Source organism: Amphiprion ocellaris, chromosome 1 (assembly GCF_022539595.1).
Source record: "Amphiprion ocellaris isolate individual 3 ecotype Okinawa chromosome 1, ASM2253959v1, whole genome shotgun sequence".
Classification (NCBI taxonomy): Eukaryota; Metazoa; Chordata; class Actinopteri; family Pomacentridae; genus Amphiprion; species Amphiprion ocellaris.
Window position 1 is genome coordinate 9,139,484 of NC_072766.1, and position 20,280 is coordinate 9,159,763.

General features: G+C 41.5%; 1 protein-coding gene across 1 annotated transcript; it reads right to left on the reverse strand.

Annotated features, from left to right (window-relative positions):
* Positions 1 to 726: 726 nt before the first annotated feature.
* slc17a6b (solute carrier family 17 member 6b) lies at positions 727 to 18,992 on the reverse strand. The gene is made up of 12 exons (XM_023263197.3): positions 18,294 to 18,992; positions 16,606 to 16,861; positions 15,569 to 15,687; positions 13,818 to 13,932; positions 12,290 to 12,377; positions 12,093 to 12,179; positions 11,563 to 11,705; positions 11,188 to 11,337; positions 9,952 to 10,084; positions 9,484 to 9,594; positions 8,280 to 8,407; positions 727 to 3,755 (listed from the first exon to the last, which is right to left on the reverse strand). Exons 1-12 carry the CDS (start codon positions 18,365 to 18,367, stop codon positions 3,414 to 3,416), a joined length of 1,746 nt encoding a protein of 581 aa, XP_023118965.2. The 5' UTR covers positions 18,368 to 18,992; the 3' UTR covers positions 727 to 3,413.
* Between the last annotated feature and the right edge of the window lie 1,288 nt (positions 18,993 to 20,280).

A 20,280-nucleotide genomic window follows, 5' to 3' on the forward strand; every position in this document is an offset into this window, starting at 1 on the left:
TATATAACTCCACTTGGAAGTGGGACATTTAGTGGATCATTTAGTGACTAAAGAGTCACATAATTCCCTTAGGAGTTAGTAGAGATCTGAAATGAAGCTAAAAGAAAATGAATATTGGACTTGTATAGAGGGCTGCACAGTGGCGTAGTGGTTAGCACTTTCGCCTTGCAGTGAGAAGATCCCTGGTTCGCGTCCCGGCTTTCCCGGGATCTTTCTGCATGGAGTTTGCATGTTCTCCCTGTGGGTTCTCTCCGGGTACTCCGGCTTCCTCCCACAGTCCAAAAAAAATATGCTGAGGTTAATTGATTATTCTAAATTGCCCGTAGGTGTGAATGTGAGAGTGATTGTTTGTCTTTGTATGTAGCCCTGCGACAGACTGGCGACCTGTCTAGGGTGTCCCCTGCCTTCGCTTGAGTCAGCTGGGATGGGCTCCAGCCCCCCCGCGACCCTAGTGAGGATTAAGCGGTGTATAGATAATGGATGGATGGATGGACTTGTATAGAAACCAGGTGACCAGAAGCATGAGTCCAAATCATTATAATGTTGCTCCGTAACTGCAGAATGTGTCAAAAAAGCTGTCCTTTCACCTTATCGACTTGTATCGACAGCAACATTTAAATATATATCATAAAATGATGTTGATTGCACTTATGTTTTTAAATATTAGCTGACTTTTTGCATGATTTGCCTTCCTCTGCCAGTACAAACACTCAGGACACACATAGATTAGTTTACAGTTTTGTTTTTTTATCAAAAAAAAAGGATATAGAGTATTTCATTTTGACATCAACAAACCTCTCAATTTACACAGCAACAGAAGCCATAGAATCACACTGTAACTTCAGAGGCACAAAAACAGGAAACTTCTTACTACTTCAGGTTGCAAATTTTGTCATTTTTCAGAATCGCATGTTAAGATTTCATCCTTAATGTCGGTGAATAATGTGACAATGAGATCAGGGTTGTACAAAGGGGGGAGGAGGAGGTACATGTGGTTAAGTAGAGCAATGGGGGTCCAGCCACTGAATGAAAGACATTAATCCAACTAAAAGCTGAGGAAAGACAGAAATAGACAGAGAGTGTAAGAGAGACAGAGGAAACACCAGCACACAGTCAGTGTGGACCACACCAAAACAAAGACAGTAACATGAAGAAGAAGAAGAGCGTCCGCTGCTTGGTCGGAGCTCTTTTTATCATTCTCATCTGGTGAGCAGCCCCGTCACAAACTCCTTGCATTTTCTTGTTGTCAAAGATGTTTGTGTTGGACTCTATTACTATATCTTTATACATATACTTCAATATTTTTTTCTTTACATGTGTTTATTTTCTACATTTGTTATCACAAAAAACACGACTTTTAAACAAATGCATAAAAAACAGTTACAGAATGAATGTTTGTGACGTTTGACCAGAACTGTTACTATGGATTTATTGCTTTGTACACTGAGTAATGTTTGGTGCCACCTGCACACCTGGGGGTCCGACATGCTGGAACCTCGCTGCTGATGGTCTGTACTGCTTTAAAACATCTGACTTCCAGCTAAAACCCAGCTCTGCTTAACATCCTTTGGTTAATTGTGCAAAGAAATTGAAGCATCAGTAACAGTTTCTGAGACAAAGACAAAAAAAATCGAAAAGAAAAAGAAACATTTTTTTAAAAAAATGACAAACTACAAATTTCACTTAGTTCCATGCATAAATACACATCCACACACAGCTACATGGTGACGTGACTGACATGAGGTCTCCACAGACGAGTGACAAACAACAAAACAAATTTGGCCCCCTTCAGACCTTGTCAGTGTAAGTGCAGAATGAGGACAAAAACGTAAGGTTCCGGTGGATTCTGCTCAGGAGCATAAAACACTTTTCATTAGCAGACAAAGGCAGGTTTTTACATTATAAACTGTCTCACTTCGCCTCCATTCTGTAAAGGAAAAAAAGACAAACAGCCAGTTTGTCCAAATTGCACATATTAATGTCTGATCCTCCTACTGTATCTTCTCTGTGACTCCTATGTTGGTGAACTTCATGTAAAGTATCGATACATGTCAACATTCAAATACTTGTTTGGGAATGTTCACAGCTTCTATAATGCTATTTGATATTTTATACTCATCACCCTCTCAGTTGTCTCAGTCTCTTTCTCATTTTAAATGATGGCAGGACTGATTTCTGCATTTCTTTTTCTTGTTCCTGTAGTGTTCTCACTGGTTTGAAGTAGGCGGGACTCATCTGGAAAAAGGCAATATTCCGAATTTCTATGAATCAATAAGCAACACTTATCCTTTGATTGTGTAAATAGCTATTCTAAGTATTCTTTCTTTTCATCTCATTAAACTCAATTTGCTTTGCTGCTCTATAATAGTAAGACTGATTTCCGTTAGTCCAAGACTCTGTATTGCACCAGCCCTTCTTAAGGTCACGTAGGACCATGAATAGTGTCTACATTTAATCTATAAACTCTTTAACATCTTTATTCTCTCATATCTCTGGAGGTTTGTTTCAGATAAATCTTTTTAACAATGCATTGGTTCAACTAGATTCTTAGCGGCTTGACAGTTATGTTGAGTAAAATAATGGCTTTACTCCTGCATTACACTGCAGAGATGTGTAGGATTGCAAAAGCAAAAAAAAAAAAAAAACAACAAAAAGTGCAGAGTTTCAAAAGGGATCACAGGTAACACGCATTTAAAAGACATTTTTCACCTTTTGTGCAACCAAACAATCATCACAAATCATGATGCCACTTGTCAAAATCTCTACACCAGGTCACTTACATGTTTAGATTTACGCACACAGAGAAGCCGGTGATAAGAAAACAACAAAAAAAAGTCATATTGTGCATCAAAAGGACACGCTAGTCTGAGTGCATTCAGGAGAGGTACAGTACAATCTATATCAACAGTGTGTCTAGTTTCTGTTTACAACACTGTGCAGTGACATATTTATACACTGAAATGGCTGGCTTGTAGGACCTTTGTACTGGAACTGTTAATTTAATAGATAAAGGGGTCAGTTCTGATGGGCAGCTTCTATTTTATCCTATAGGCTTCAATGTGTTCAGGAAGCCTTGGCTGATGGCATGAAAATGTTCACGTTTACACACGATTGCACTCCAAATAAATATATCTATTATCAATATGCATAATAATACAATTACAGACTGCCAATTTGATATGTGTTACACCTCTATTAATCAAATATCTTTAACTTTTTAATATATATTTTAGCAATTTTTACATTAAGTTGATCATTTTTTAGAGTTTTTTTTTTTAGAATTTGTGCAAACAATACGACAATGGATTGTAGCTTTTCTTGTTTCTCGTTTGTTGATGTTTTTCTGACTAAAACTGATGCACACTCAGGAAAATAAGTCTACTCATGTGTCAATGAATGTGTGTTTGTTTGGTCTAGGAGTATCCCTCATCCTGCCTGTATCCGTAGCCTCCCGCCTGGGCTTCTTCCTGGACGTACTCCTCCGTCTTCTCCCAGCCGGCGGCCCAGCCTCCGTTCACCTGCGTGGTCGCACCGTATGTCTTAGCCGGACCTCCGAAAGCACCGTAACTCTGAGTGATGTCGCCCGTTTCTTCCGCCAGCTCGTCCTCGTCGATGAAGCCGCACTTCTCCTCGCTGGTCAGTTCCGGGTCGGCCCACGGTTGCTTTTCTCCCGACGCAAAGATCCCGTAGAAGACGACGCCCCCATAATGCACCATGGAGGCGATCAGGAACACATACTGCCACTCCTCTCGAGTCTAAAGAGGGAAGGGGGAAAAATGGAAATGAAATTTTCTACATCTTCAATGAGAGAGTGAATGAACTGATCCTACCAACAAGTCTGTATACTGTAGACATTGTTGTCTAAAAAGCATTTAAAAACACAGTAAAGCACACATTGCACTGTCCTTTCATTGTCATGGCTATGTCACCATACTGTTGCCACCACCACACCTAATATGTATTCACTAGCAAGGACCACACCATCAGTTTGAAGCTTGATTGTTTATTGGATGCAAAGGATTGTTATGTTGGTGATGCGGATGAGATGATCAGAGTGGAAAAGGATGGATTGTTATTTGACCATTCCTGGTTCGATGAGGGGGTAGCAGTAACAATGAGTAGATCTTGAACACTGCTGGAGATGGCTGGAGAGGTTTTTGAAGAACCTGTAAGAACTCAGGAGGCTATGGCATGGAAACCATTGTTGACTAAGAAACCCCCAAAACCAGCAGAAGGAACATGACTGAGGAGATGACTGTTGTACTGGACCGTCGTGATGAGGAGGGAACTGAGCTGGAAGGTGATTCTTTTGATTTACTTGTCAGTCTACATTCCAACAATAACCTACAGTCATGAGCTCTAGATGATGACGGAAGCATGAAATGCCAAAATGAGTTTCCTGTGTAGGTTGGCTGTGTGTGGCCTTTGAGACAGGGTGAGAAGCTTTCAACCTGGAGGAAGTCTGCAGCAGAGCTGTTGCTCATTTGTGTTGAAAGGAGCCAATTCAGGTGGTTTGGATGTCTGATTTGGAAGCCTTTTGGGTGACTTATTGGTGTGGCCAATGGACGTATGTGCAACTGGCATCATTTGCTGGAAATTTAAACAGAAGTGCGACGGGAGCTGAAATGGTTTAAGTGGGAGATAGAGATGAGTGAAACCATCATCTTGGTGCTAGAATCAGAGCCGAATTCATTGAATGGGAGGACAGAGATGAGTCAAACTGGCATCCCAGTGCTAGACTGAGCCAGAATTGTTTAGAGGTGAGCCAGATGGAAGAATGATGCCTGCATCTCAAAGACGGAGAGATATTTTGACAATTAAGGTCAGGTTGTTGTCAAACTCTTGTACAATAAACTGGAAGCCTGGTGCCAACTTATAGTAGTAGAGGATAGGAACCAGCAGCCTGGTGCTGATAGCATGAGAGAGAGTTTGCTTGGAACGGGGGATGGAAGGAACTGGCAAACTGGCAACCCGGTGCCAACTTATAGTAGTAGAGGTTAGGAACTGGGTGATGTTGCTGTGTGGAGTTAATGTACTGGTGTTCTTTTGAACAATCCAGTGCTGATGGCAAGGGAGAGAGAGAGGGAAAGGTTGCTGGAAAGAAAGAAAGAAAGAAAGAAAGAAAGAAAGAAAGAAAGAAAGAAAGAAAGAAAGAAAGAAAGAAAGAAAGAAAGAAAGAAAGAAAGAAAGAAAGAAAGAAAGAAAGAAAGAAAGAAAGAAAGAAAGAAAGAAAGAAAGAAAGAAAGAAAGAAAGTGGAGCTGGCAACCCGGTGCCAGATTAGGAAGGAAGGCGTTGTTGGGAAGCTTCAAGGGAGGGTAGGTGAGTTGGTATGGCCAGAAATAGCTGTGGTGGTGGAGCTGGGGACAGGTTTCAATAGGGTAGATTGCTGGTGGATAGGATGAATCACACCTGGCAACCCGGGCGGCGCTAGAGAGAGCGTGGTGACATCATGTTCAGGTGCACAGCTGCGGCATCTGGAGGAGAGAGTTCTTGTGGTTCATCACGTGTTGAAAGCTCCGAGAGTTTGTCAGAAATTCACATAGTTTGACTTTGACTTCAAGATGTTCTCATATGCTATCTGAAGACCAGCAACGATCTCGACGACATCGTCAGGAGAACTTTTAGGAATGTGAGAGTGTGATGAGTGTTTCTGGGTGCATTCAGAGAAGGAGTCAGCTGCTCTGGTCTGGAGGCTTGTGTTACCAGCCCATTTTTGTATAACACCTTTTATTATTATTGGTTATGCTTCACTGTATATGTATTTGGTCATTAATTCACTGTTTTTGTATAAACGTTTATTGCGTTTGTCTAAACGAGAAATCACGTGACGCGGGAGGTTTTTGTTAAAAGCTAGGCCCACAGCCATTCATTCATGGAATGGTGTGTTGGAGAAGCAGTAGCCAGGCTATGGCCTCCATACAATTTTCATCGTGGCACGTGTAAGCGTTAACATTTGTTCTATTTTACTAGTGGGATAACTTAATCCTAAACATAATTTACAACTGCACTGTGTTGTGTGTTTGCAAGGGACCATTTTGACCTTTGTAACTTTTTCGACGGAGACAACAAACTTTGGGGCTGCACAGTGGCGTAGTGGTTAGCACTTTCGCCTTGCCGCGAGAAGATCCCTGGTTCGTGTCCTGGCTTTCCCGGGATCTTTCTGCATGGAGTTTGCATGTTCTCCCTGTGCATGCGTGGGTTTTCTCCGGGTACTCCGGCTTCCTCCCACAGTCCAAAAATATGCTGAGGTTAATTGATCATTCTAAATTGCCCGTAGGTGTGAATGTGAGAGTGATTGTTTGTCTTTGTATGTGGCCCTGCGACAGACTGGCGACCTGTCAAGGGTGTCCCCTGCCTTCGCCCGAGTCAGCTGGGATAGACTCCAGCACCCCCCGCGACCCTAGTGAGGATTAAGCGGTGTATAGATAATGGATGGATGGACAACAAACTTTTGAAAAGACACTCGACACTGGTCATTTCAAGGGGGCAACGCTTGCTTCACTCATTAACTATGTGTTGTGTGTTGTTTTTTTTTAATGGGCGGGGCTACAGGTAGCGTGATGGCGTCATACTCTGGCGCACGGCGTCTGCAGGATGGTTGTGGTTTATCACGTGATCTACGCTCCGGGAGTTTGAAAGGAGTTGTCAGTGCAGTGGCAAGGTAAAGTCTTTTTCTTAGTGTTTTCTGAAGACCCACGACGGTCCGGTCGGAGAGTGGAGGGACGTCAGAGCAACTGTCAGAAGTGTAGAAGTGCAGATCACTTCCGGATGCGGCGTCTTGTCTGGACGCTCACCTGCTTCTGGCATCAATGCTGGAGCGAGTGGAGGTTGAGGAGGGAGTAGTTACGTTTTGGTCTTCACTGAGAAGAGCCTCCCTGGTTGTAGCTGGGATCGGATTAGGACTGTCTGATGTGCCGGAGAACGGAGAGAGGAGTCCTGATTGGAGACGCGGTTAATGGAGTCTGTGGAGCGACGCCGATCCCTTCGTTTCTGGGGCCTCGTTGTGGTTTGAGCTGATCCACGTGGAGGAGATCTCGACCCGGCCTGAATGTTTCCTCATGGAGGGCTGATGGATGAGCGGTTGGTGGTAAGTCGAGAGTTTCCTAAAACTTTCAGACTGGCAGCATGGCTGAGCGATGGTTGCCCAAGAAGCGAGGAAAGTGGGAAGGGCAGAGTGGTGTGTATAGACTTACTATGTTAAATCTAGGTAGGTCAATATATAATTGAGGGACTGTTGAAGTCCATGAGATATATCTTGCATACATTTTTATTAAAAGTATTAAAAAACGAATGTTTTTATATTCCTTATGATCATGTCTTTACAAATTCCATAATTATTTATTATGGAAACAATCACTTAATAAAAAATGACTGGATATCACTAAAATGTCAACTAAATAACCGTCCGAATTTAATAACAACCACCTTCTAATTAGCTAAACAATAATAAAATGAGCTGATTCAAAAATTGTTTTGATTGTGTTCTTTTTATTAAGTTCAGATAATCATGGCAGATATACACACACACACACACACACACACACACACACACACACACACACACACACACACACACACACACACACACATATATATATATATATATATATATATATATATATATATATGGCAATATATCAAATTTTATATGGAAAATAACAAATTATATCTGTCCGAGAAATCACTTTCAACTAAGTTACCCAATACAAAACAGATATTCAGATATTGCAGATTCCTGTGGAAGTGGAAAATTATTATATTGCACATGTTTATATTTTGAATAATGACAGTACTGCAAGTGGTATTTGGTATTGCAGTGGTATTTTTTTTTAGCAGTTTATTAAATGGAGATAAAATCTTTAGCTGAGGTTCTGGAGCAGTACCACACCTCAGTCACTCCTCTTCCTGTCCTAGGGTCAATATATAATTTGCAGGACTTTTTGTAACATAGTTGACAGGTATCATATTTGACATTTTTTGCAGTTTTCAGGTCTAAAATCAACATGGCCACATATAACCAAACACCACATATCCAGTCTTTTTTTTTTTTATTAATAAGTGATTGTTTCCATCATAAATAATTATAGAATTTGCAAAGACATGATCATAATGAGCATAAAAAACATTCTTTTTGATTTTTTTTTACTTTTCATAAAAATGTATGCAAGATATATCCCATGGACTTCAAAAGTCCCTCATTTATATACTGACACTTGAAATGGAGCAGTTCTGTCTTGTTCAGGCCTCTTTTAGGACTTTTTTAAGGAAAACCTCCTACCTTGTTCTTTGTCATAGCCCCAACAATCAGTGGGCAGACCATCCCAGACAGGGTCCCCACACCATTAGAGATGCCCATCAGGATACTGGCATAACGTGGAGCAATATCCAGGTGATTGACGTTAAAGCCTGACAGAGCAAATGAAAACACAGACGACAGATTTTTACTCTTGAGAATTATAACAAGGACAGTAACCCGATTTAGATTCCAAATGGAGGGAGACTGTGTGTGTAAAAGAAAAAAAGAAAAAGCAACAGAAGCAGGAAACAGTAGTAGATAAAAGCAGCACAAATGGTGACCATCTTGTTGGAAAAAAAAAAATCAGCATCATCTCATCCCATATCCTCCTCCTCCTCCTCCTCCCCCACCCTGACTGGCTGAATGAGTAAGTGTCCTCGCGAGCTGCTGCACACTGGCTGCCTGGCAAATCCCCCGAGACCGCTAGCACTGAATTATTAAACACTCCGGGAGAAAGCTGGAGAACAACAGGCAAGAAACTGATTTTGCACGCAGTCGTGGACCTCTGCATCCTCTGTAACTAAACGTAAACAAGATCTGTTGAATGAATGAAGGAAGAAAGGTTCAGGTTTAAGGTCAGTAATATGAATCGGATACGGGAAGTATTAGGCAGCTAATACTGATAAAGCTCCATGCACAAAGATAGGGAGCAAAGGTCCAGAGGTGTTCTTGGAAGTCACTACTTCTAGCCTCCTTTTACACATAATGTTTCTTTGATTTTTAGAATCGATTAAACAAACTAGGATGTGCTACTTAGCTTTAGACATGATGGATTTCTTTTAATTTCTTTGGTCAGTCTTGCTATTTCATGTGATTTGTACCGTCTTCTGGCTACAGCGTCATATTTAACGTACAGAAATAAGCAGATCCTTCTCTTCTACTCACCAAGAAAGAAAATAAGCTTCAGACTATTCCTTCAAGTGAGATAATACATTCTGAATTGCAAACTTTCTTTATAAATATTGGCTCGTTTTCAACAATTGTGCCAATAAACAGTATACAGCAGCCCCAACAATCACTAAAATGTATTCACACTGAAATCTTGAAATCTGGTCAACTAGGTTTCTCAAATCTTACACTCAATAAAACCACCACGATCACATCATTTTAACGACAGCATATTATATTCTAATTTTAATTGTAATTGTATGCTGATTGAAGTGGAAGTGTGGTTACTGGCACTAACCTGATATAGCAAATCCGCTGAAACCCACAGCCAGCACGAGGAAGGAGATCGCCACCCCTTTGCTGTGGGAATATCCAACCACCAGCAGCAATGTGGCCTCCATGCCAAATCCTAGCAGCGAGAGACAGCAGGTCACACATACACACAAACACACACAAAGCCCACGGGCTGTTGGTCATCGTGGTGCCAATTGAATTAAGCCTCTGATACACGACCTGCACTCAATTACATAAGTAGCAGATATGAAATCAATGTACAGTCACAATCAGTGAGTCGACTTGTGTGCTGAAGTATTGAACAGACAGTAAAAAATATAAACAAAACCCATCTCTTAAACACAGTGAGGAGCAATTCCCCCCCTAAAAAAACAACAACAGTATGGATCTAACACCATGAAAGTAACACCCTGTAGCTGTGCTGAGAGAGGTGTGGAAAATTTTGATTTCATCCTCAGTTCAGACTTCTCACCTCCACAGTTCATGATTTTCCTGACAGTGGTAGTCGTCAGGATGTTCTTGCTGCGCAGGTAGTCGGCCAGCTGGCCACCGATGGGCACAATGATGGTCATCACCAAGTGGGGGAGGGCAGACAGTATGCCGACCTGCAAACGCATGGAGAAGATCAGCCAAGTCAGCTGCAGGAGGAAATGGCAGCACAAAAAATGTATTTATTTTGCAGGACTATGGTGCAAAAATCACCTTTAGAATACGGATATTATGCATTAAATAAAATGTTGTCTTTTTTAAATTTTCTGTAAAGGCCCTAACAATCTGCTTCTACTCTATAAAGGCTTTCACCAACACAAAATAATCTGTCATTGTTAGAAAAGTGCAGGAGATTCTTGTATTTGTATTTTTCCATATTTGTGCTGTTCTCACTGATCTGAGATAGACGTGACTCAGCTGGGAAATAAAGATTTTACACTTATTTTATTCATTAATTCCCTTCTCCTGATACAATGAAAATCTCAGCAGTTTGTTTTATTATGTGAAGTAAACAGATAATTCTGACTAATAAATCATCATCACTAGCAAGTGTAGTGTTTCCCAGCTGTCAGTTTGCAGCTTTAAAATGTGACTCATTGAAATGTGACATTGTTAGTAGAAAGTCCTTTTTTTCCTATTGTGAGAATTTTTTGAGGAAACTGTAGTAGATAATAGTCACATTCAGAATTTGGACACTCAAAAATGTGGCAGAAAGTCCATTAAACAGCAAATGACACACTTCAAATTTGATTGTTGTTATAAAGTCGTGACTATTTTAGCTATAAAATACATTCTAAGTAACTCTATTGGGTTCAATTTATTCATTTTCACCCGGTGTTGTAGTTACAGTTCCAGTTATGCCATTTTACTCCATACGATACACTTGATCTTTCATCGTGGATTTTCCTGACTTGTAATCGGCCGTTATCCTAGAGACATAGCAGCCTTTTATACTGGTTGTTGTGAACTTATTTCACCTTGTTACGCAATGAATCGGATCATCAGAAAGAACCTGCGGCCACTAGTTGCACTGACATTGATTCTGATGACGGATCAATGAATCAGCCCAGCAAAGTGTCACATGCTCGGCTTTATAGCGTCTGACTCTGAAACACTAGGATAGTGTTTCGCTCCACAGCATTTGAATTCATTGCATATCGATTGTGCAATTCACGCTGCATGTTTGCCACTAGTCCAGTGAGTTACAGTATCCGCTCACCTTGCTTATCTCAAAGCCAAACACTTCCTCAAAGTACGCAGGCTGGCTGATCAGCAGCAGGTAGAACGTCCAGCTCCTGCAGAAGTTGGCTACGATGATTGCATAGACAGGCATAGAGGTGAAGAATTTTCTCCAAGGCGTCTTGAATTTCTGGAATATATTACAACAAACAATTGATTTGCACATTGTAGCGGACAATACGCAGTACATTATCTGTCTGTTATCGTCTGTCTGGTGAGGCGGAAATGGCTGATGAATCTGTATTGTGTTGCTAATTGTACAAGACAAAGGATTGAAAACTAATAGTAGTGGATGGAGATTCGTATTGATTGTCTTCCTTTAGTGTAGGTTGCTATCTGGAGGGTCTCCCCTCACCTCTGCAGGACCCATTAGCTTGGCACTCTCTCCGATGCTCTCCTCGATGTAGCAGCGTTCCTCGTCGGTGATGGTCGGATGTTCAGCAGGGCTCTCATAAGACACAAGGATCCAGAACATGTACCAGAGGATGCCAAAGCATCCTGCGTATTGCAGAGGGATAGCATGTCAGAACTTCAGTTAATTGCAGACGGAGCACTGCGGCTAATTTTGACCTCGGCTGTATGCACATGCAGGGTATTTGGCAGCCTGATCTTTCCAAAATGCCTGAGAGAATAAAACCCAGACAGGGAAGCTGACTGTATCCAGTGCAGAGAGAAAGAGGGATGGGGGTTATTTATTGATGCACCAAAACATCGGGTGGAGGAAATCAATGCACAGTCTGCCTGGATAAATCCATTTGACTTTCACTGGGGTCTTTAACTATCAAACTCTTAAGAGCTCACAGCTAAAGAACCTGTACACATATACATTTTTATACATAATTATATTAATTCGCTTGTGGAACGATGTGTATCAGTCAGTCGTACCGTAGACATAGAACACTGAGGACCATCCTGTGTACTGAACCAGGATCCCAGCCAGAGGCATCGCTATCACAGCACCAGCATAAGAGCCTGCAACAGAAAACAATGAGACAAAACGCTCAGAAGCTCTGACATCTTAATCAGCGCAGTAATATGGAACCCAGTTTATAAATGCAGACAGGAGATCTGTCAGTATTTACCACAGAATGAGATGGTGGCCAGACGGCTCCTCTCCAGCGGTGGAGCCCATTTACTCCAGATGCCATGACAGGCCGGGTAGGTCACTCCCTAAACACAGAACGCACAGGAACCGTCTCTATTAATTCATGAAGGAACAGTGGAACTCTGTGTTCCTTTGCCTGATATTTTGAGCACTCAGACAAGCGATTTCTTCTACGCATTCAGAGAGACATTTCAGTGCTCCATGTTGGTCATTTCCGATTTCCCACAACCCAATGAGATCGTTTAAATTCAGCCCAGTTATCTGTTGAAATAATAAAGAAGATTTGTCCAGCAAACAAATTATAGGCCATATGCATGCGTTGGTTTGCATCATTATTTGTATTGAACGAGCCAAATTGGATTCTCAACGTCTCCATACAAAATCGGTCCCATTTTACATTCCCATTTCAAACATTTTCACAGTACTACCGTCAGATTTAAGGATGTTTGGCAGTTTCAGGATGTGCTAATTGTCTATCTGGAATACCCTTTTAGATATGAATCGGAACCAACAGATATGTGGTACAATAGCTAACAAATATTAACATTTTCACCCCGGTAATTATCATGAGCAAATCGCACGGCGCCGTGAGCAAAGAGGACCTGATGAGCTGCTCAGGGAGCAAAGCAGGCCTGCAGATATTAAATGTTCATCAGCTGCTAATTTGAACAAACTGCTGATGTAAAAAATACAATTTGCATGGATGTTCTTGCAGTCAAAGAGCAGCGCAATGTCACCAGTCTTTAAGAGATGAAATGTTAGATCAAGATAATGAGTTGTTTTTCATTTATTCCATAAAGAACTGCTCCAACATGTTATATGATGTTACTGATGAAGAATTATTTACAACCAAATTAGATGGAAATCTCTCAGGCAGACACTCCCTATAGTCCTAAAAGATGATGTCCAAATACATATTTCTATTATTCAGTGCCTTCTGTGTTAGAACTGTAGTATCAGCTTTCTGTATTTTCCACTGCAACAGACAAACATCATCAACACCGCAAGATTTATTCCACAGCAGGCATTTTTTTCTGGGGCGTTGCATTTCACTACGAAGCCAAAAGATTGATGTGAGTTTAGCATATCAGCATTTTCCTTCTCATCGGTCTGTACAGGAGCACTTAGCTGTTGTGTATCCTGGATACAAAGTGTAAGAGTAAAGAAAAAAAAAGAAGAAAATGAGCTGGACTATCCCACAAAACCCAGCTGTAGTGGACTGGATCAATACAGCTCATCTCACATTTCCTCTGGCTGAATATCCAGTGAATGTTGCAGTTTTTCCTTTGTTTTCTCTCTTAGTCAAATATGCAGGAAGCTCCCTTTGTCTAGAGTATTATTACACATCTTCTGATATTTATACCCACAACAACATCAACTTAAATCAGGCAATTCTTATAGCTGAGAATATATTGGGTGCTGTTTTCTTTTTAATTAAAAACGATGATTTTTATTAAAGGACATGCACATTTAAAACATTATAATCCACCTTTAGTTGTTCTTACCTCCACCAGTCCTTGTAATATCCTCACAAAGATGACACACCCATAATGGACTCTGGCAGCCGAAGGGATGAACATGTTGAGAGTAGAGGTGAGGACAATGGCTGCACCAAATACCCTGAAATATCACAATAAAATGCATTACAGCAACTGAACATATGACACGAACACATTTTAGCTGGAGTGAAATACAATGAAATATAACATTATGTCTCTTTTTGGGGAGGTTTGTTAAAAAAGAATCATTGGCCTTGAGGTTTTTAAAATACATTTTCCACTAAAGAAATATGCACAATACATGGTTTGTATTTTACATAAAAATCCTCTTTGTTTTTATCTCATTTTCCATCACTTAAAACCCCTGTAGAGTAAAATCATCGCTGCACCCGAGCCGAGCACGTATCCACGCAGCTCGTGGGACGCGTCCCCGGATCTGATTGGCCCGGCTCCACATGCGCTCTTTTGACGTCACGCAGATAAATATTTTAAGCAGCGACGCCACATTAAGAGTCACATCGATGCGTAAGTGTCGCTTAGCAACCCGGTTTTTTCCACCTCGAAGAAATTTTCATGAAGAAAGTCATTTAATTTTAATTTGACATCGACTGAGAGAAAAAGTAGAAGATTTATTGATCACAACTGACTCAGAAATAAAACAATATAGGCTATGCTTGTCATTAGTTGCTAAAAATATTGTTAAAGTTATTACTAATATTATTGTTGTTCTGTTAAAGGGAGAATGAAATGGATAACATTAGCTTTCTGCATGTCATTTATTATTTTTGTTTTTTTCTCTCTTTTCCTTGAGGGAGCAGCTGAGCAAGTGAATAAACACGGAGCTATTTCTTATTTCTGTCACGTCCTCCCGCCCCTCTCATCCACGCGTGGGGGGCAAGCCCTAATCCGGTGGAGATACTGTTGGACACGGGACCGATTGATTCGATTGCATCCTGGTGTCAATCATGAGGACGAGGTGCACAAAAACAGGATGCAGGGAGAGAAGGATTTTAAGAAAAGAAAAAGAAAAAATAGAGATGCAGCATTTTAAAATAGAATTATTGCATAAAATTGGCCTGTTCGGGCCTCTTCTGTTGAGCCGTAAGGTTTCAGTAACAAAATAATTCTGCAGTCATGTTGTATATCAGCATCCTCACTACTAAAATATGCATATTAATGCTACATATCCTTGCGTAATTATAGTGACTGACGCATTGGCAGAGCTCATGCGAATTAAAGCCTTTGGCGAGCAGACCGGTTCTGCTATCCATGCCCTGAGAGAGCGACAGATTAGACCCGGCTCTCCTGCCCCGGGGGAGCTCATTAACAGGTGGCAGAAAGCCCTGACACCGGGAGCTGCAAGCCTGCCAGCCCGATGCCCTCCCTGCAGCTCTGCATCAGCCTCAGAGCTGCACACTGTCTGCCTCCACTGCGTCCCTCTTCCACACAGCTCAGACAAGCGTCTTTTACGCATCACCTTCGTTGTGTTTGATTCCGTTTCTCATTGAATTTATTCCACTCCCCACGTTGCACATTCTTGTTTTTTTTTTCCACTGTCTATTTTAGAAAATAACAAATAATGAAAACAACACATAATGGGAGTGAGAAGAGGAAGACAGAGGCACGCCAACTGTTCAGTCGTTTCGTTTAAATATGCCAGCAATCACAAGAAGGAAAAAAAAAACTCCTAATGCTTCATCTCCCAGATGATTCTGGCTGCGGTGTATTTATGGCAGTTCACGGGGAGTGCCGCCTACCTGTTTGCTGCCAGCCTGGAGGATATGTAGCCTCCCGGGATTTGTGTCACGATGTAGCCCCAGAAAAAAGATCCATGAATCATCCCCACCGTCTCTGGATCCCAGTTGAACTTAGCTTTCTGATGGATGATATGGAAAACAGAAAGCAGTGGGGAAAAAAAGGAACAATAACAATGACTTTAAAGAATCCACGTGCTGCTTTTTCTCGTGTCACCAATGAGGACATAAACGAATTTATTGACCTGATTTAAAGGCAGGCCTGTTTCGTAAAGGCCTGCGACTGTTTATTTCGATTAGGTGACATTTATGTGATCATTAAAGCATCCATCATGTCTGTCTTTTAAATAATACTAAATATGAAGCTGTGTGGAAAGGAAATTGTTGTGCTCGTTGGGTGGAAACGAAGATTTGGATCACAGTTGACCTTTGCGTCAAAACTCAAAAAATATGCGTCGTTTTAGCCCGAATAAGCTGTTCTTTTGTGTATTTGAGACATCGCTTTATAGATGTTCGTGCTTTTATTTGGATTTCATACAAGTATGTGTTTCAAGGAGATTTGGGAAAATTGTCAACTAATGTATTTACGCGTGATTTAGACAAAGGACACAGTAATGCATTTGGCGTTAAATCTGTTTAACTTGGATGATGTGCTGTTCTATCAAAAGTACAGAATTATCCTGCAATAGATGCTTGCTATCATTATAGAACAGCTAATGTGTGCTGCACATTAGGAAATGGGCGTGTTTTCAAACATGCAGCCCCATTAAAAAAAAAAAAAACGGAAGACCATTGCGCACAAATATCCGCAAAAATTCTAAGAAAGCTCATGATTAGTTGGAAAGATTTAAGATTTAGGAAAAGATTTAATCGCCCAGTGAGGCAGCAGCAGGCCTTACGCCTTCTTGTCTCATGCGTGGAGAAATTCATCCTCCTGTTTCTTTCATTCTTGATTTTTTTACTCTTGATAATCTAGGAATCAGGCGTCTTAAGGCATGCAGTCTGCCCCGTTTGGAAGCTGCTCGCCGCCTTTGCCACACCTCTTTGATGATGATCTTGCCGTTCTGGTGGATGGTGCTGTTGTTGACCATGCCCACTATGGCCACGCCCAGGTTACATCTGATGCCGAAGGAGATGCAGAAGCCCAGGCCGCTCATGATGGCGATGATGTAGCGTTGAGGCAAACCGAAGCACTTGCAGTCGCACAGCGGGGGTTTCTTCTCCGCGGCCTCCCGTGGCCGCCCATCCTCCGTCAGCTCGATCACCTCCCCGGTTTTCTGTTTCCTCTCTATCACCCTGCAACAGCCAGGTGAGGAAAAACACCGACTGCTAAGTCCTCCCAGATAAAATACCACGACATGAGAAGATGATGCTCAAAAAGAACAGAAAATATCTCCGACTGGAGGCCCATTTTTACTTCTATTCTGCATTTTTATGTATAATGAGCTGGATGCTTTGGAGCTTGAGTGGATCTATCTAGTACTTGTCTTACAATGAAGAAAATGCAGGAAGCAGCTCATGGAGAATCACCACAATCACAGAGCTGTAGGGGTGGTTGGGCCTCTACTGTATTTTCCTCATCTTAGTGTCACACAGAGAGAATCACACACGAGCTTCAAGTCAGACGCCTCAGAAAGACACGAGGAACGAACAAAAACCAAAGGTGCCAATTTTCCTTTCAACAATATATCATAAGCAAAACAGCCAAAGTTCAGCCTGTACAGCTGAAAACAGCCGAACATTGTCCCCTGACTGTACCGCATTGCAGCAGCCCCTCACTTTCACACTCATTAGCATTCAGGAACCGAGCAGCAGCTCCAGCCTGCAGACACACGTCTGTGGGCTTTCCTCAAACCCCCCTCTCGCTTTTTTTCCTTTTCTGTCCAGGAAAATCACCTTTATTAGGCCTGTTTGTCCAAATTCAGAATGCAAAAAACGATAGAAAAAAATCCAAATATTCCAAATCCTGTTTATGAGCGAAAAACTTCAAGGCTATTTTTTTTTAAAGGGGGGAGAAAAAAATAATCGAATAAAATGCAGGATGGGGTGAAATATTGCAGTGGAATCAAAGGCCTTTAGGGTATGAGACTCTGAAAAAGAAAAAAACAGTTTTATTCTAGTATTTCTGCTGCAGATTTGAAGGAATTAAAGCAAGGAATGCCTTAAAAATGAATTAAAATGCATCTAGAAGTCGTTAAAATCCTATTTATTCAACATGATATCTGCATTAAGAGAGAAGCTACACAAACGACACCGGTTAAAACAACCAAAGCCACTCTCCTCAGTCTGAAACACAACAGGCTGCAGGTTTGTCATTATGTGCGCGTCACTGGCTGCAAACATGATCTGAAATGCGTTACAAATTATGAATGAATCACTAAAAATGTCTTGCGTGGCCTACGCGTCCTGCACAAACCTGTCTGCCAATGAGATTCATGTACGGGCCCTCTGCATCAGGATCCAGTGGAATCCAAACGCCTGCCAACAACACACGCGCGCACACACACACGCACGCACGCACATTTGATTGCATAATTTTCTTCTCACTTCTAGAGGCGTGACTAGAGATCCCTGTAAGTTGTAAAGCAGTTTTAGGTGGCCCACGGACCCACACACACCCCTCTGTGGCGCGTGTCTTGTTAACATCCACGCAAATAATCACATTTTAGGTAAAACACACACGCGCCAGTCCGGGTGATAAAAAAGAGAGAAAAATGCACGCTCTTACCTGTACATATGGCCCAGGGTCTTCCCCGCAAATTCCTTGACCCCCGCCGTGGCTTTCGTCTTCATGGACTCCATATCCAATTTCTGTGTGCTAAGGCCTGATTTTCTTTGTATTTTTTTTTTTCAAATACTGTTTTACTGCTTGAGCGTCATGTTACAGCGCAGGATGGCCGACTGCAGCGGCTGCGAGGAAAACAACAAACCAAGTTCTAAAAGAAACGTGAGCCCAGGGAGGCGACGGTCCGTGCGTAATTTTCTCGCGCCGAGGCGAAAGCGCAAAAGCGAAAACACCTCCGTTCAAAGAAGGGGGACCTAAACGAGCTGTGCGCCTTCATCCACCACCAACTCATCTCCTGCCTGATGTACAGTAGCCGCGCCGAGTGCCATCACGACGGGGGGAGAGAAAAAAAAAACGAGGGGGAAATTGACAGCCAGCGTCGCAATGGATCCGTGTTCGCGACGAGAAAAGACGAGATAGCGAATGAAAGGAATTTTTTAAAACGAGAACAAGTCAAAGTTCAGAAAGCAAAAGTGGGTGTTTGGAGTAGCTTCAATAAATCAAAGAGGGAGTGAGGCTGGATCGTGTCTCCTGTGGTGAGCGCAGGTTCATCTGACGTCGTGTTCAGCACCGAGGTCAGCGACAGCAGCAGCTCCGCGTCCAAACATCTGGCCAGCTGCTGAACGCAAATGAAGGCCAGAGTCCAAACACAACATGCTAATACACATATGTGAGTCTGTCCCTATTCGTAATTTCATAACACATTAAGAGGAGGGAGAGAGAGGAGGAGAAAATGTGACACGGTCGAATCTTTATTTCGCAGCCTTAATAATGCGCCATGTGAATAAACTGGTTCGATTATGTGCGTTTTCCCTGTAATTTTGCGCTGTTTTTATGTTTAAAAAAGCATCATAAACAAGGACAGTAACCCCAGATGTTAAAGCTGCAGCCCTCCTGAGGGCGGTGCTATGGAAACCAAATGAGCAGGAGTGGATTTCCTCCCCAACAAGCTCCTCTCCCCAACGCAGGAATCCATCAATAATTTAAGCGTCTCCCCTGTTTTCATCCCCCAGGCAACCACATGTTCCACGGAAGCACCAAGAAAATTCTAAAGTCATTATTTTTATTTTGTTATTAACATTGTATGAGATTTAAATAGTGATTATAATGATGATAATAATAATAATGATAATAATAATGATAACAATAACAACAATAATAATAGCAATAATGTACCTTTAAGATCAAGATCTTGCCTTAAAGGACAAAAGAGAGAAAAGAAAAGCGATCAGTTCATTTCTTCATTTCTTGTTATTTGTGGGCTTTGGGCGACACCTGGTGGTTGAAAATGAAAGCCTCAGATTTTTCTGGGTTTTTCCTCATTTTTGTGTTATTAATGCTAATTTCTTCTATTTATGTTGCGTTTTATTGCTATTTAATCACATTTAATTTATGTGCATTTTGCTTAATAGTCGTGATGTTGCAGCTCCACTGAGAAGAACGTTTTTTGTGCAGAAGTTCTATATTCACCTGTTGGAATTGGGAAGGTTTTAACTTTGTCTAAAATCTGACAGCATCCATGAGCATTGCAGCTAATTTGGACGTCAGTCCTGATTCACTTTGTAATGTTGTGTACATTGCGAGTGTGATATGATAGTTTCCAGCACAGTCACAGTGTGAAGTAGAAATGATCTTGTGTTCTGCAGGTTTTGAAAGTTTTGCACTTTCATAAGTCCTTTCAAAACCTGTCATAAGTTAATTTTTTTTTGTAAATGAGTAAGAATAGGTATGTGGTCTTTGGGAATTTGTAAATAGTTTGCTTTATCGTGGAAAAAACTAGCAGAATACTTGTATATGGAATGATTTCATTACTACTTAATGTTTGTTATGTGCTTACTTATTATGTTACATGGTTTAAGTTGTGGGAACATCTGCTGTACAGGCTTGCAGTGTTTTCTTTATCCGGTTGTTGCAAAAAACAAAGAAAACT

Excerpts from the sequence above, each read along its gene's own strand:
- slc17a6b (XM_023263197.3), bottom strand. The coding sequence starts at position 18,367 with ATGGAGTCCATGAAGACGAAAGCCACGGCGGGGGTCAAGGAATTTGCG. Across the intron at positions 16,862-18,293 it reads ACCCTGGGCCATATGTACAG|GGTGATAGAGAGGAAACAGA; the intron begins GTAAGAGCGTGC and ends TGGCTGTTGCAG. Across the intron at positions 8,408-9,483 it reads CAGCGGATTTGCTATATCAG|GCTTTAACGTCAATCACCTG; the intron begins GTTAGTGCCAGT and ends TTGCTCTGTCAG.